The following is a 16,458-nucleotide window of genomic DNA, read 5'->3' on the forward strand; positions in this document are numbered from 1 at the left end:
TATACAAATATACAATTATTTATTCGGCCTTTGAATACACTCTAAGCAATGAAAAACTCAGGTAAGTATTGTCATCCAACGACTCTGTGGCTAAGGGCCCCCAGGCAAACGGCAGCTCCCACAGAAGGAGCGCCAGATGATGTCTGCAGGTGTCAGCAGGGAACGCAGGAAGCAGGCAGCCATCAACCAGCAGCGACAGACATAGTAGGTGTGGTGGAGACAGGGGGCACAGCAACCACTGCGGCCACTAAACTGGCCCACCTCTCTCCTATCATATCCTCCCGCCACCCATTACCTTGAAGCCTGCACGATGCAAAAGTCCCTTTGGCAACTGTTAACCACACATACATCCACTAAGCTGTCAACTGTATTGTCCATCTATCTCTCGCATTTAGAGGAACTGTACCCGAACTATGCTAGCCACCCACAAAAAACAGTGAGCATTAGTCTGCATCACATCTAGACAGAACTGTGAATACTAGCTTGCGTCTCATCTGGACAGGATTGTGAATACCATCACATCTAGGCAGGATTGTGAATACCAGCTTGTATCACATCTAGACAGGATTGTGAATACCAGCTTGCGTCACTTCTACACAGGATTGTGAATACCAGCTTGCGTCAAATCTAGACAGGATTGTGAGTATTAGCTTGCCTCACATCTAGACAGGATAGTGAATATTAGCCTGCGGCACATCTAGACAGGATAGTGAATATTAGCCTGCGGCACATCTAGACAGGATAGTGAATATTAGCCTGCGGCACATCTAGACAGGATTGTGAGTATTAGCTTGCCTCACATCTAGATTGGAATATGAGTATTAGCCTGCGGCACATCTAGACAGGATTGTGAGTATTAGCTTGCCTCACATCTAGACAGGATTGTGAGTATTAGCCTGCGGCACATCTAGACAGGATTGTATTAGCTTGCCTCACATCTAGACAGGATAGTGAATATTAGCCTGCGGCACATCTAGAAAGAACTTGGAAATGAGCATACATCACGTCTAGATAGCGATGCCACTAACCAATCCACTAAGAACTTCACTTCACCGCAACAACAAAACAAGTCACCGATAGCTTCGCACAACAGAACACAGTAGATACCAACCGGAAAGCGCCCCCAAGCTCAGCAAACAGTGTTAACTGAACTGAAGCTGCCAACAGCACATCACTGCTCTCTTGCACTTTTCCCGCTCGCTCCCACTAACTCACCCCCACCCCCTTTCCTTTTCTGCTCTGCCAGAGCGCCAGGGGACCACTCCGGTGGTGATAGTGCACAGTACAAATATCCTTTAACATTAACATTGAGTGCACTCACTTGAGTTTGAGTGCCTTTAGGGTAAATGCCCAGCCCCATTTCTCTCCTCCCTGGAATGCACTCACTTGAGTTTGAGCCTGTTGAACCCGCTGTAGATGGCTTCGTCGTTCCATTCTAAGGTTGCCAACTGGTGGCTGCTACTGATGTTGGCGAAGCTGTAGATGAAGTGGGTGCATAGGGAAGGGTCGATGTTTTGTAGGGTGAACCTGCCCACCCCAGCCCGGTACTGAGACCAGTTGGTGTAGTAGCAAATCAGCTTTGTGGCAGAGCCTGTAGGAACAGAAAGGGAAAAAACACAGACATCTGCAAAGAGTTACACACAGGAGCACTCCACAGGGGGCGCAAGAGGGGAGGAGACAGTGTCACATATGTTCAGGCTTATAGTAAACATAGGCACTTCCAGGGCCTCCGCCCCTCTCAGTGTAACCTTGACACGATTATATTTAAACAAAATAATGCAACTCCAATAGCAAGGCAGCTGAATGGGTTGAGCGCCTGCTGCACAGTGTAACACTAGTGTTACCTGCAAGTGACCCGTTTCAATGTCTACAAGGAAGACTCAGCTGTCCATCCTTCTGAGGTGGATAAAAGGCATTGTTTAGTTGGGCACACACATCTAATATTAAAAGGCAAGGAGAAGGTTCAGTTTGTGGTGTGCACTACATAAAGATTTAGTATTATTATAATGGTGGCCTGAAACATGCACAAGACTTTCGGTTTTGCAAAGTGAAAAATAAATGCTGCATTGTGGTCTTAGAATTTAGACCGTGCATGCCATGGCAGCCTGCCCCTTAATGAGACAATGTTCCTGCGCGTCACAAAGACTGCTGCTGTAGGACTTCTTGGGGGCTCGTAAGTATGAACCCCCTCTCTGCAGGAACTGTCAGGTTCTCCTAAGTGTGAGAAGATTTGCACAAGGGACTTGCTGTAGAACGCACTCAGGTGCTCCTCAGTGAGAAAATGATGATCTCAAGGACCCTCGCTGTGGAGTCTCTCACCCAGCCTTCAGTGAGACTTGGCTTATCTCAAGGACCATCGCTGAGGAATCTCTCACCCAGCCTTCAGTGAGATTTGGCTTATCTCAATAACCCTCACAGTGGAGTCTCTCATGTAGCCTTCAGTGAGACTTGGCATAACCCTCACTGTGGAATCTCTCACCCGGCCTTCAGTGAGATTCGGTTTATCTCGATGACCCTCGCTGTGGAGCCTCTCACGTAGCCTTCAGTGAGACTTGGCATATCTCGATGACCCTCGCTGTGGAGTCTCTCACCCAGCCTTCAGTAATGTTGGGCTTATCTCGAGAACCCTCGCTGCGGAATCTCTTACCCAGCCTTCAGTGAGATTTGGCTTATCTCGATGACCCTCGCTGTGGAGCCTCTCACGTAGCCTTCAGTGAGACTTGGCATATCTCGATGACCCTCGGTGTGGAATCTCTCACCCAGCCTTCAGTAATGTTGGGCTTATCTCGAGAACCCTCGCTGTGGAATCTCTTACCCAGCCTTCAGTGAGATTTGGCTTATCTCGATGACCCTCGCTGTGGAGCCTCTCACACAGCCTTCAGTGAGACTTGGCATAACCCTCACTGTGGAATCTCTCACCCGGCCTTCAGTGAGATTCGGTTTATCTCGATGTCCCTCGTTGTGGAGTCTCTCACCCAGCCTTCACTGAGATTTGGTTTATCTCGAAGGACCCTTGCTATGGAATATCTCCCCCAGCCTTCAGCAATATCTGGCTTATCTCCAGGACCCTCTCTGTGGAATCACTCACCCATCCTTCAGTTGTATTTGGCTTATCTTGAGGACACTTGCTGTGGAGTCTCTCACCTAGCCTTCAGTGAGATTTGGCTTACCTCATGGACCCTCACTGAGGAATCTCTCACCCAATCTTCAATGAGATTTGGCTTACCTCATGGACCCTCACTGAGGAATCTCTCACCCAATCTTCAATGAGATTTGGCTTACCTCATGGACCCTCACTGAGGAATCTCTCAACTAGCCTTCAGTTGGATTTAGCTCATGTCAAGGACACTTGCTGTGGAGTCTCTCACCCAGCCTTCAGTGAGATTTGGCTTACCTCATGGACCCTCACTGAGGAATCTCTCACCCAATCTTCAATGAGATTTGGCTTACCTCATGGACCCTCACTGAGGAATCTCTCACCCAATCTTCAATGAGATTTGGCTTACCTCATGGACCCTGACTGAGGAATCTCTCAACTAGCCTTCAGTTGGATTTAGCTCATGTCAAGGACACTTGCTGTGGAGTCTCTCACCCAGCCTTCAGTGAGATTTGGCTTACCTCATGGACCCTCACTGAGGAATCTCTCACCCAATCTTCAATGAGATTTGGCTTACCTCATGGACCCTCACTGAGGAATCTCTCACCCAATCTTCAATGAGATTTGGCTTACCTCATGGACCCTCACTGAGGAATCTCTCAACTAGCCTTCAGTTGGATTTAGCTCATGTCAAGGACACTTGCTGTGGAATCTCTCACCCAGCCTTCAGTAAGATTTGGCTTATCTCGAGGACTTTTGCCGTGGAATCTCTCATCGAATCTTCAATGAGATTTGGCTTATCTTGAAGACCCTCACTGTGGAATCTTTTACCTAGCCTTCAGTGAGATTTGGCTCATCTTGAGGACCGTCACTGTAGAGTCTCTCACCCACCCTTCAGTGAGATTTGGTTTATCTCGATGACCCTCTCTGTGGAATCTCTTACCCAGCCTTCAGTTGGTTTTGGCTTATCTCGAGGACCCTCGCTGTGGATCTCTCACCCAGCCTTCAGTGAGATTTGGCTTATATCGAGGAGCCTCGCTGTGGAATCTCTCACCCAGCCTTCAGTTGGTTTTGGCTTATCTCAAGGACCCTCGCTGTGGATCTCTCACCCAGCCTTCAGTGAGATTTGGCTTATCTCAAGGAACCTCACTGTGGAATCTCTCACCTAGCCTTCAGTGAGACTTGGCTTATCGTGAGGACCCTCGCTGTGGAATCTTTTACACAGCATTCAGTGAGATTTAGCTTTTACCGGGGACCCTCACTGTGGAATCTCTCACTGAGCCATCAATGAGATTTGGCTTATCTCATGGACCCTCGCTGAGGAACTTGTCACCTAGCTTTTAGTGAGATTTGGCTCATTTTGAGGACCCGCACTGTGGAATTTCTCATCTAGCCTTCAGTGAGATTGGGATTATCTCGAGGACCCTCGCTCTAGAATCTCTTACTCAGCCTTTAGTGACATTTGGCTTACCTCATGCACCCTCGCTGAGGAACATCTCACCTAGCCATCAGTTGGATTTGACAACATCTCAAGGACCCATGCTGTGTAATGTCTCAGCTAGTCTTCAGTGAGATTTAGCTTATCTCGAGGACCCTCGCTGTAGAATCTCTCACTCAGCCTTCAATGAGATTTGGCTTATCTCATGGACTCTCACTGAGGAATCTCTCACCTAGCCTTCAGTGAGATTTGGCTCATCTTGAGGAGCCTTGCTCTCGAGTCTCTCACCTAGCCTTCAGTGAGACTTGGCTTATCGTGAGGACCCTCGCTGTGGAATCTTTTACCTAGCCTTCAGTGAGATTTGGCTCATCTTGAGGACCGTTACTGTAGAGACTCTCACCCAGCCTTCAGTGAGATTTGGTTTATCTCGATGACCCTCTCTGTGGAGTCTCTCACCTAGCCTTCAGTGAGATTTAGCTTATCTCGAGGACCCTCGCTGTAGAATCTCTCACTCAGCCTTCAATGAGATTTGGCTTATCTCATGGACTCTCACTGAGGAACCTCTCACCTAGCCATCAGTTGGATTTGACTCATCTCAAGGACCCATGCTGTGGAATGTCTCAGATAGTCTTCAGTGAGATTTAGCTTATCTCGAGGACCCTCGCTGTAGAATGTCTCACCTAGCCTTCAGTGAGATTTAGCTTATCTCGAGGACCCTCGCTGTAGAATCTCTCACTCAGCCTTCAGTGAGATTTGGCTTATCTTGAGGAGCCTTGCTGTCGAGTCTCTCACCTAGCCTTCAGTGAGACTTGGCTTATCGTGAGGACCCTCGCTGTGGAATCTTTTACACAGCATTCAGTGAGATTTGGCTTACCTCATGGACCCTCGGTGTGGAATCTCTCACGCAACCTTCAGTTGGATTTGGCTCTTGTCAAAGACCCTTGCTGTAGGACCTCTGAGGTACTCCCAAGCGGGAGAAGATTAATCACGAAGGTGCTCGCTGCCGGACCTATCAGGTATTCCTCAGTGGGTCTTGACTTAACTCAAGGACCCTCACTGCTGGTCGTCGCTAGTACTCATCAGTGGCACTTGACTTAACTCATGGACCCTCACTGCTGATCCTCTCTAGTACTCATCAGTAGGACTTGACTTAACTCAAAGACCCTCATGGTTTGACCTCTCTAGCACTCATCAGTGAGTCTTGGTTGAATTCAAGGACCCTCACTGCTGGTCCTCTCTAGTACTCATCAGTAGGACTTGACTTAACTCAAAGACCCTCACTGTTTGACCTCTCTAGCGCTCATCAGTGGGTCTTGGATGAACTCAAGGACCCTCACTGCTGGGCCTCGCCAGTGGGCATCAGTGGATATTGACTTAACTCAAGGACCCTCACTGCTGGTCCTCTCTAGTACTCATCAGTAGGACTTGACTTAACTCAAGGACCCTCCCTGTTTGACCTCTCTATCACTCATCAGTGGGTCTTAGATGAACTCAAGGACCCTCACTGCTGGGCCTCGCCAGTGTTTATCAGTGGATATTGACTTAACTCAAGGACCCTCACTGCTGGTCCTCTCTAGTACTCATCAGTAGGACTTGACTTAACTCAAGGACCCTCACTGCTGGTCCTCTCTAGTACTCATCAGTGGCACTTGGATGAACTCAAAGACCCTCACTGCTGGTCCTCTCTAATACTCATCAGTAGGACTTGACTTAACTCAAAGACCCTCACTGTTTGACCTCTCTAGCGCTCATCAGTGGGTCTTGGATGAACTCAAGAACCCTCACTGCTGGGCCTCACCAGTGTTCATCAGTGGAAATTGACTTAACTCAAGGACCCTCACTGCTGGTCCTCTCTAGTACTCATCAGTAGGACTTGACTTAATTCAAGGACCCTCACTGCTGGTCCTCTCTAGTACTCATCAGTGGCACTTGGATGAACTCAAAGGCCCTCACTGCTGGTCATCCCTAGTACTTATCAGTAGGACTTGACTTAACTCAAGGACTCTCACTGTGTGACCTCTCTAGCACTCATCAGTGGGTCTTGGATGAACTCAATGATCCTCACTGCTGGACCTTGCCAGTGCTTATATGTGCTTCTTATGTTAACTCAAGAGCCTCATTGCTGCTCCTTTCTTCTGCACATCAGTGGGACCTGCAATAATAGAGCCTGACTGCCAGACCTCTCCGTTAAATTGTTAGGAAAAGCTGACTGGGTGATGCTGTCTGCCGAGTATTAGATTTAGAATTCCCAGTCGTCTGATACCTATGCACGGCCCACTTCTATACTACTACTATACAATGGCAGTGTGATATTTTGTTGCCACTAAGGTGGGGCAGTAGAAGTATTGTAAGTCATTTACCTAACAATATAGCTGTGTGTGACTATTCCCTCTCTGTCTCTATGAGCCTAATTACGAGGTCGGGGGTAACCTGCCGGTGCTACCCATGGGTTGACGCCGACCGCAAAACACCAAATCCGACATTACAAGTCCCGGTGGAGTGGGAAGTCAGGCAGGGGATTCAGTAAATCCCCATTCCCGTGGAATCCCATAGAACTCCATGGGAATCGGGACTCTGAAGCACCGACACAGTGCTAACGGGGCTGGTGCTTCCATGACAACTCTGCCTACCGGAGCTGTTGCACCTGTTAGGGTCAGACCTGCCGGGTGTGGCGGCTCCAGCAGGCAGACTTGTAGTGTGGCGGTCGAAAAGAAGGCTGCCGGTAAGCATATCGGCATCCTTGTTTCTGGACCGGCACACTCATAACGAGGCCCAATGTCTCTCATTCTGTGCTTCACAGTTACGTTGTCAAGTGCGTGTTTGGTCATTGCTGATAGCACAACCAGAGAGCACACAGATAGCTTGAAGGGGTATCATTAAGGGCAGAATGAGCGCAGCAGCCACAGAGCCATCCCCTGTGGGGGGGACTGGCCTGGTATTTGAAGACCTACATTGTCATTCGGTGTGTCCTTCAGGAATTTCTACATCGCAATGGGGGCAGGAGACGTGGGAGGCATGCAGACAGGCTCCAGGTGGGGGTGCTGGAGTTCTTTCCGACCTTGTAAGGGACTTCAGCACCAGGCTGCAGGGTCTACGCTGTTCTCATTTTCTAAGTTTGATAATTATTCGTGTCTGTTTTCAGTCTGAGGCTAGCATGCCCATTAAACATTGCCTCGGCACATTGTTTTCTTTTCCAGGAGGAAGGAATCTGTGACAGACAAAATCATGTATATCTCGACAAAAGAAGAAATCAAAAAAGGACATCATTTAATTGTAATAACAGTGCAAAGTGGCTTTTTACAATGTAGATGTCTAATGATGACTTCCAGTCTATGCTGTAGTCACAGTCAGAATGTTACACTTGCATTACTGAACTAAGATGAGTGACAAAACCTACAATGACTGTATACATTATTTGCTCAAAGTTGCACTTTGAGAAATGCTGCTGTGAGAAAGGGGAAGGAGACAAACAGCATCAATGAGGGCTTCTGGCCGCTACGCAGAAAAATCAAAGAGCATTTTGCAAACGTTACGATAACCCAAGACCTTTAAAGTTGGTACATATGTGCTTGATTAAAGGTCTGGATGCCTGAGTTAATAAGTACATAATGGGTACTCTGCTTTACACTCATTTTCTTTTTCACAGCACTCAGTCTAAAATTAAAGTATGTGTAACCATGAACTATATATATACTCATTGTGAGAGCCTCGGAATTGGGATGTGTTGATCAAAAGGCTGCGAGAGCTCAAGTGAGGCAGAATTTTAGAAGTGGAGAGGCTTAGAAGGTCAGACGGGTGTGAGCGTGCCCAGCCCTCACGACACAGACATCCTGGAGAATGATATATGCACGTAGGATGTCCTGATACACCCCTTCAGCTGTGCGCATGTAGTGTTTCTGGGTACATGGAGCTCAACAGACATTTCCCAGTGTCTGTAGCAGGGGGGGTGCCGGGATGCCCGGTGCATCCGCCGTCCTGGCTGCGCCATCTGTTGATGGCACGGGGAGCTGGCAGACACACACATCACCACTGGATAGTAAAGTAAAATGAGTACTCACAGCACTGAAGCACCGCCAAGGCTGAAAGACCTGAGAAGAAACAGAGAGAAGAGGCTTAGGTGGGGCTCAGGCTGAGGCCTGGGCCTGGGGGGCTCTAAGCTGCAGACCAGGACTGTGCAGAAGTGAGAGCACAATGAGGGCAGGAATCCACTGGATAGGAGCTGGGAAAAAGGCCACATTCCCGCAGCCTGATTGGCTACAGACCCAGGCCACACCCTAACATTATAATTGTTCTTTTATAACGTGCTTAATACCGCGAGAGCGGGATTTAAACCTGGGTTACTTTAGTTGCGTTGCCCCTGAGCTATCCTCCCAACCTAACAATGTTTAGTGAAAATCTGTTTTAACGTTTTTTTTTTTTTAATTAGTTTATTACAAACCTTTAACAAATATCCAGACATCACCATAATCCACATCCTGATGACCCGTCACAGCCCTTTGACACAAACATTTCCCGTCCCATTTTGTCTGGACCCTTCTCTCTCAGATTAAATGCTATGCAGTAATAAAATCGCAGCAAAAAAGTTGTCTGCACAAAAAAATCGCTGAAAAAATGCAGTGATTTCACCCAGTCAAGGTGAACCCCATTATACCATTTAAGGGGAGCCGGGGTAGCGTGGGTGCCCCCCCGCATCCATTACATGGATTGCGATGCAAAACCACAGACCTTTTGCCGCAATTATTTGTGTAAACAGCAATTTTTGCTGCGACCGATTAAATCACATCAAATCCTCGCTCAAAAGTTTCTTTAAAAACGTCACAACTACAAATACTAACGAGGAATTGTCACCCACCCACTAAAATCCGCACTCACCACTCATCTACTGTTAGCGTAGGAGCATCTCCAGTACAACAGCTGAACTAGTAGGTTTGGGGTGCTGTAAATCCTGCACGCAAGGTTATCAAATGTTTCAATGTTTCTGGTTCCTCTAGTTTGAGGTAAAACCTCCATCTAATAGGGCGCTTAGCAATTTGCTTCCGTGCCACCAGCACCTCTTTAGTGCGATAAAGGTTCACAGGCATTCCCATAAAGTACCCTCTGAATGAGGGGCACAGAAACCTCTTCGAGTACTTAGGGGGTCACTATTAACGCCCGACATTGGGCTGAATAGTCTTTCCTCCGGGATATCTGGTGTCTGTTCTCCTGGGTCAATACCCAATCCTGTTGCTGGAGTTTCTTTATCACTCTCGCAGGATTGGATATCAGGAGGTCCGTGGAGGTGGCTCATTCTGTCAGACAGCTAGCACACTTCTCTTTCCAAGGAGCAAAGGGTCCTGCTCCTGTCCCCAGCACCCTATCTCCCAAGATGTTCAGCTGGGGGGCAATATAAGCCAACAGGGATTTCCAAAACAAGGTCAAGGGGCCTCATTAGGAGTTTGGAGGTAGCCATACCGTTCTTACCGGCATGGCTACCCCCAAACCGGGTACTGGGTCCCAAAAATAGGGAATTACTGGGCCATGCCGACTTTAGCAGGCCCAGTAATTCCCTTTCTTGGTACCTGTACCCGGTACATCCCCATTCCCCTTTGAGCCCCCAAAGGGAGGATGCTAACTAAGGGCTGTTAATGTCAGGCCTGTTGTTAGCATCCTGGTCTGCTAGAGGGTCGCGCTCTGCACATCTGTTCTTGCCAGGCGTCCAGAGCGGGACCTGCTGCAAGACCGTAATGTGGCGGCCCGGAATGAACAGTGGCCGCCCCTTACCGGCCCCCTTCATTCCACAGGAGCCAGCCTCCTAATGAGGCCCAAGGTCTTCCAAAGCGAAACAGAATAGAGGGACAAGAGGCCTAATTCAAACCTAAAACAGGCCATCGGTAGGCTTCTCAGAAGCAGGAGGACTTGCTTCCAAAAAGCCCCTTCTAGGATTCCCCATATTTGCCACTGGAGATTGAAACCCGCCTCGGCCCGGTATGAGAGAATAGGGAGTAGTGGAATCATGGAAAATTTTCCTAATCGTCAATGTGGGATCATTCCCTGAGCAGACAGGTTTCTGACTATTGATCGTAATAGATTAGCCCAAGGGGTATCCGTACATGTTCTGGTTAACACAGACTCCCAGATATCTGATAGAGCCAACGCATTTCAACGGTTCTCTCGACAATCGCCATCTAAATTTCAGATTTTGCTTTCGCCTGTTATTATTCAAAACCATGAATTTTGATTTTTTATCATTGACTCACGTGTCATTCTGGTTCATATACAGATGGAGGGCCTCTGAGCACCTTTGCAGTCTTATATTGGTTTTATCAATCAAGATCAGATCGTCTGCATATATGATCCCTGGTACTGGGATCCCATTGATCTTCGGAGGGAATCCCCTTACCAGATTTTAGTTTGTTGTCACATCTGAAATATACAAATTAAAGATGACGGGTGCCAAAAAACGTGTTTTTAACGTGTTTTTCTGTTGACAGACTGTGGTGCCAACCAAAGCGTACCCATTTGTTTCTAGTTTGGCATATAAGGAGGGACACACAGCTTGGAGGTGTTGTTTGGTTATTTGCCCACCCATTGACTGTCCATGGCCATGCTAATCCCTTTGGTCCTTCCCACCCAATTCCTGCCCCTCCCCACCCAAAACACCTCCACGTTGGAACTCTTTGAGCTCACTTTTTCAAGACTTACCATCAAACTTTGCACTCAAAGTGCCTGCCCGTGTTTTTTCAAAGCAGCTGTCTTGCGTTTCACCATGTCAGAGACCCCCCACAGGCCATCAATAAAACTAAGAAGAGTAAACCAAGTCACATCTGCCCAAAATTGAAGGGGGCTCAAACTTCCCACCCAACCTTTTGGAACGACAATCTAAAACAAATGGCGGGCAACATTGAGGAGAGAACCCTCAATACTGAAAGGGCAATTGAGGGTGCATTTTCACAAACAGGTGCCTTGGTGGGCACTTCAGTACTTCATCATGCTCAAACACGAGCCCCACTATTGCATTGGGCCACATTAATTCAGGTGAATTGGTGGGGGCAGGGGGACTAAACCTCCCTTGCAGGCCCGCGATGGACTCTGTTACGACTGGACATAGTGTACCAGAAGCGGGCACTGGGGGTAGCGAACTGACCCAGCCATTACTTGAACAGGGCGATAATTCCATGAGCTCCACTTCCAGTGCTTTCAGGATCTTGGAGAAGTCTTAGATGAGAAGCTACCCCTGTCCTCACTGGCATCGGATCTCTTAAAGACTCACTCAGTATCTCCCTCACCATTGTGGACCATCTGATTAGGGGAATGAAAAAGGATGTCCTGGAACTTGAACGAACAGTATCCAAAACTGTGCGGCCTCTTCAGGGGCTAAAGCCCCCAAGCCCCGTAAATCTGATCCACTTAGCACCCCAGAATGAGGCCCAGAGGAATACACAACCTGCCACCCTAGTAGTCCCAATGCACACCCACCACACTAGGCTGAGAAGTAGCATGATATGATATGAACAACAAACAACGATTTGGGGGCAGATCTCTCTCCTCTGCAGGGGCCTCCCTCTGGAACAGCCTTCCTGCCTCCCTGAAACTTGAGGAGAACGATCACCGGTTCCGGAAGCACCTCAAAACCTTCCTCTTTGCCTCCGCTTTCTCTCCCCCCCTCCCCTTCTAATACTACTGAAACTGCACTGAATCTGCAACTGGGCCACTCCCCGTTCTCGGTCCTTGGCCCAGCCACTCTCCCCTGCACTGCCTCCCTGGCACCCCCTGCACTGCGGGACTGTGCCTGTATCCCTACAGCCCCCCTTCCCAGCACTTGTCTGCACTTACCTCGCACTTGCCACTAGCTGGCCCCTGCTATTATCCCTGTACTGCACTTTCCCCGCTCCCTTTTCCCCTTGCACTTCTCCCTCTCCCCTCTACCCATGCACTTGCGCGATCTGAATGACCCCTGGCCTAGTAGGATCGTTGTCTGTCTCGCCATGTTCCCCCCACTCCCGCCACGTCGCGCCTTGAAACACTTGTGTATAGGCGCGTTACAAATGCCATATCATATCATATGGTAAGACATGGCATTTATAACGCGCCTACACACAAGTGACCGATTCATTTGAGGCCAAGGCTCGAAGACATCCCTCCCTCATGAATCTATTGCACAGAGCAACGGTGCGATACTACGCCCCAAAAATCCTGTTATTGACCTCCCGCCTGAAGCTGCTTCTCTGGGGGGAGTTATTACGGGTGTCCCTGGTTGGCGGAAGGGGTGGTAGAAACCACAAGCTCCCTAATAAATAAAACGCCCCAAAGGATGAACACCTCGCCTACCGGGCACCATTATTCCAAGGGGTATCTTGATGTCCAGAAGCATCTCTTGGATAGAGAATACCCCTAAACGGGGAGAGGGGGATTGCGTAATGGGCACAGCAGTGGCCCCGGCCATGCTGCACTATCTGACTACTGCACTGACTCCCACGGGACAGACGATGGGGAACAGCATTAATATGAGCGTAAGCACGGTCCTCCCCTCAGCCGCACACTACCCTGTGCACTGCAATCCCTTAACTTCTCAGCAGGCTGGATGGAAGATGGCAAGGTGGAGGGGTGGCCCAATACTCCCTTCTAATACGGGTTCAAGAGGTGTGTGGACGGACAAGGGGGCAATTTTCACCTCAAACCGCTTTGACTCTCTGGCTGGCATCGAGGAATTGGACTGACTACGGCCCTCTGAGGAGGGTATCATAAACCCCCCCCCCCCAGGTGTCGGGGCATCAATTGCCAATCCTCCCGGTGCGTGAGGAGGTTGACTGCATGTTCACCGAAGAGTCTGTCCATCACCCTGAACGTGGTATCACCCTTGAATGAAAATGTCTATACCATGTCGGCCTTTAGCCACTCGATTTATAAGCACTGGGCGTGCCCTTTACTAAGCTCCTATTAAAAACGAACATTGGCAAAGCCAACAGTTTTGGCTTGTGTAGTATTAGGCATTTGCCAGACCTTGTACTCGCACCATTTTGTACCTGGTACATGGTAACATTGATGGGCCGTTAATACTACTAGAGCAGCGCCTGGCAAAACCCCAAACTGTTGGCTTTGCCAATGCTTGTTTAAAAAAAAAAAATGAACTGCCATACACCACCTCAAGATCTTTTTTTATCTCACTGGTATAGAAAAGGGGGGTCGTCCCCAGACACGTTCCTCTGCACTTCGGAGCAGGACTGGGGGGTGTCCAGCATCGAGTATTATCCTTGTCAGGGCGGTCCTTAAAGCAGGCCCCTTCTCCCCGCATGAAAACCCTGCCTCTAGGCGCTGCTAAAACAGGAATCCAGCGTGAATCAGGACTGGCCAAGATATGGTCCTGTCTATGACTCGCCCCTCCCTGTATCTCTACCCCCTTGGAGATAGTATAAGGAGAATATAACTAAAATAACAAATACTAGGGGCAACTCCCAAAAAGCTCACCTGTCCAAATCCAGAGAGGCCCCATGCTGGCGGTTGGTGGCTGGGGCGGCGGGTACTCCTGCGATATGCGCTCCACTCTGCCGGGCTGGTCCTGGGCCACGGTGGGGGCGGCTCCAGGCTCTGTCGCCTCTTCCTCTTTGTGGGCGCTTACCACATCCGCGGAGTGACACAACTCGAGGCTGTAAATCTTAGTCACCACAAAAGCAAGAGTATATTGTTGCTTCCTTCCCAGCCCCCCCCCCCTGAAGGGGACTGAATGAAAGCAGTGCATTTGCTAGCCCCGGGCCCTGGGCAGCTCTGAGCAGAGGGCCATCTTGCACACTGGTCAACAACCGGGGGGCGGGGTGGGTGCAGTGAGCCTGAAAGCAGCTCTGGGCTGGACTGGGAACCACAAGAGGCCCGGAAATAATTGTCAAAGAGGCACCATCTTATTTCAGGAAATCCAACACTTTACCTATGTGAAAATGTGGAAATTAAATACGTTGCCACACAAAAGAGGTTCAGGGTGCAGAGGCCCACCGGGAAATCTCCAGAGTTCCCTATAGGCCAGCCCACCACTGCCCAGGGCGCAGAGGCCTTTAGGAAAATCTCCAGAGTTCCCTACAGCCAGCCCACCCCTGAGTGAACTTTTTGTTATTCTAAGATACTGTACCAGGTTAATGCACCTGCTACATAGATTAGAGGTGTGTTTTCTGCTGGTGGCACTGTCTGATGCAAGGGGCTAGAGATTTTCACCCCCTTTGGGGAAATGCTGGAGTGGGCAGCTCCACACCCCAGGGTGGTAACATTAAAACTATGTATTGCATGGCAGGTGCTGAGCTACTGGGAATGCCCTTTCAACCCTTCGTTATGTATATGTGCTGTCCCAGCATCATGATCAGGCATTAGACAGCAGAGCTGTCCCCCTGAATCACACATGTTGCACCACACGTGATCAGGCTTTAGACGGCAGAGCTGTCCCCCTGAATCGCACATGTTGCACCATACGTGATCAGGCTTTAGACAGCAGAGCCGTACCCCTGAATCACACATGTTGCACCACACGTGATCAGGCTTTAGACAGCAGAGCCGTCCCCCTGAATCACACATGTTGCACCACACGTGATCAGGCTTTAGACAGCAGAGCCGTCCCCCTGAATCGCACCTGTTGCACCTTACGTGATCAGGCTTTAGACAGCAGAGCCGTCCCCCTGAATCGCACATGTTGCACCTTACGTGATCAGGATCCAGACTGCAGAATTGTCCCCCTGAATCGCACATGTTGCACCATACGTGATCAGGCTTTAGACAGCAGAGCTGTCCCCCTGAATCGCACATGTTGCACCTTACGTGATCATGATCCAGACTGCAGAGTTGTCCCCCTGAATCGCACATGTTGCACCATACGTGATCAGGCTTTAGACAGCAGAGCTGTGCCTCTGAATCGCACATGTTGCACCTTACGTGATCAGGATCCAGACTGCAGAGTTGTCCCCCTGAATCGCACATGTTGCACCATACGTGATCAGGCTTTAGACAGCAGAGCTGTCCCTCTGAATCGCACATGTTGCACCTTACGTGATCAGGATCCAGACTGCAGAGTTGTCCCCCTGAATCGCACATGTTGCACCACATGTGAACAGGCATTAGATGCCAGAACTGTCCCTCTAAATCGCACATGTTGACCCATATGTGATCAGGCTTTAGACGGCAGAGCTGTCCCTCTGAATCGCACATGTTGACCCATACGTGATCAGGCTTTAGATGGCAGAGCTGTCCCTCTGAATTGCACATGTTGACCCATACGTGATCAGGCTTAAGACGGCAGAGCTGTCCCTCTGAATCACACATGTTGCACCTTACATGATCAGGCTTTAGACGGCAGAGCTGTCCCCCTGAATCGCACATGTTGCATGATACATGATCAGGCTTTAGACGGCAGAGCTGTCCCCCTGAATCGCACATGTTGCATGATACGTGATCAGGCTTTAGACAGCAGAGCTGTCCCTCTGAATCGCACATGTTGACCCATACGTGATCAGGCTTTAGACGGCAGAGCTGTCCCTCTTAATCGCACATGTTGACCCATACGTGATCAGGCTTAAGACGGCAGAGCTGTCCCTCTTAATCGCACATGTTACCCATACGTGATCAGGCTTTAGACAGCAGAGCTGTCCCTCTGAATCACACATGTTGCACCTTACATGATCAGGCTTTAGAAAGTAGAGCTGTCCCCGTGAATCGCTGCACCATACATGATCAGGCTTTAGACGGCAGAGCTGTCCCCCTGAATCGCACATGTTGCACCACATGTGATCAGGCTTTAGACAGCAGAGCTGTCCCCCTGAATCGCACATGCTGTACCTTACATGATCAGGCTTTAGACAGCAGAGCTCTCCCCCTGAATCACACATGTTGCACCACACGTGATCAGGCTTTAGACAGCAGAGCTGTCCCCCTGAATCGCACATGTTGCCCCATACGTGATCAGGCATTAGAC

The 16,458-nt window shown here is 49.3% G+C and overlaps 1 protein-coding gene across 3 annotated transcripts in view; it reads right to left on the bottom strand.

The window, feature by feature from the left end:
- Positions 1–14,265, bottom strand: part of LOC138520768 (chitinase-3-like protein 1) — a 336,680-nt gene extending 322,415 nt beyond the window's left edge. Inside the window, exons 1-3 of one of the 3 annotated variants that reach the window (XM_069633057.1) lie at positions 13,980–14,265; positions 8,594–8,623; positions 1,387–1,591 (exon numbers count right to left, since the gene is read on the bottom strand). In XM_069633057.1, the coding sequence (XP_069489158.1) occupies positions 1,387–1,591; positions 8,594–8,623; positions 13,980–14,250 (506 nt within the window). In that variant the 5' untranslated portion in view covers positions 14,251–14,265. Of the gene's footprint in view, positions 1–1,386; positions 1,625–8,593; positions 8,624–13,979 lie in introns of all 3 variants that reach the window. The other 2 variants (XM_069633056.1, XM_069633058.1) reach the window with 2 other exon arrangements.
- Positions 14,266–16,458: the final 2,193 nt, after the last annotated feature.

Source organism: Ambystoma mexicanum, chromosome 13 (genome assembly GCF_040938575.1).
Source record: "Ambystoma mexicanum isolate Mex_15411 chromosome 13, UKY_AmexF1_1, whole genome shotgun sequence".
Lineage (NCBI taxonomy): Eukaryota > Metazoa > Chordata > Amphibia > Caudata > Ambystomatidae > Ambystoma > Ambystoma mexicanum.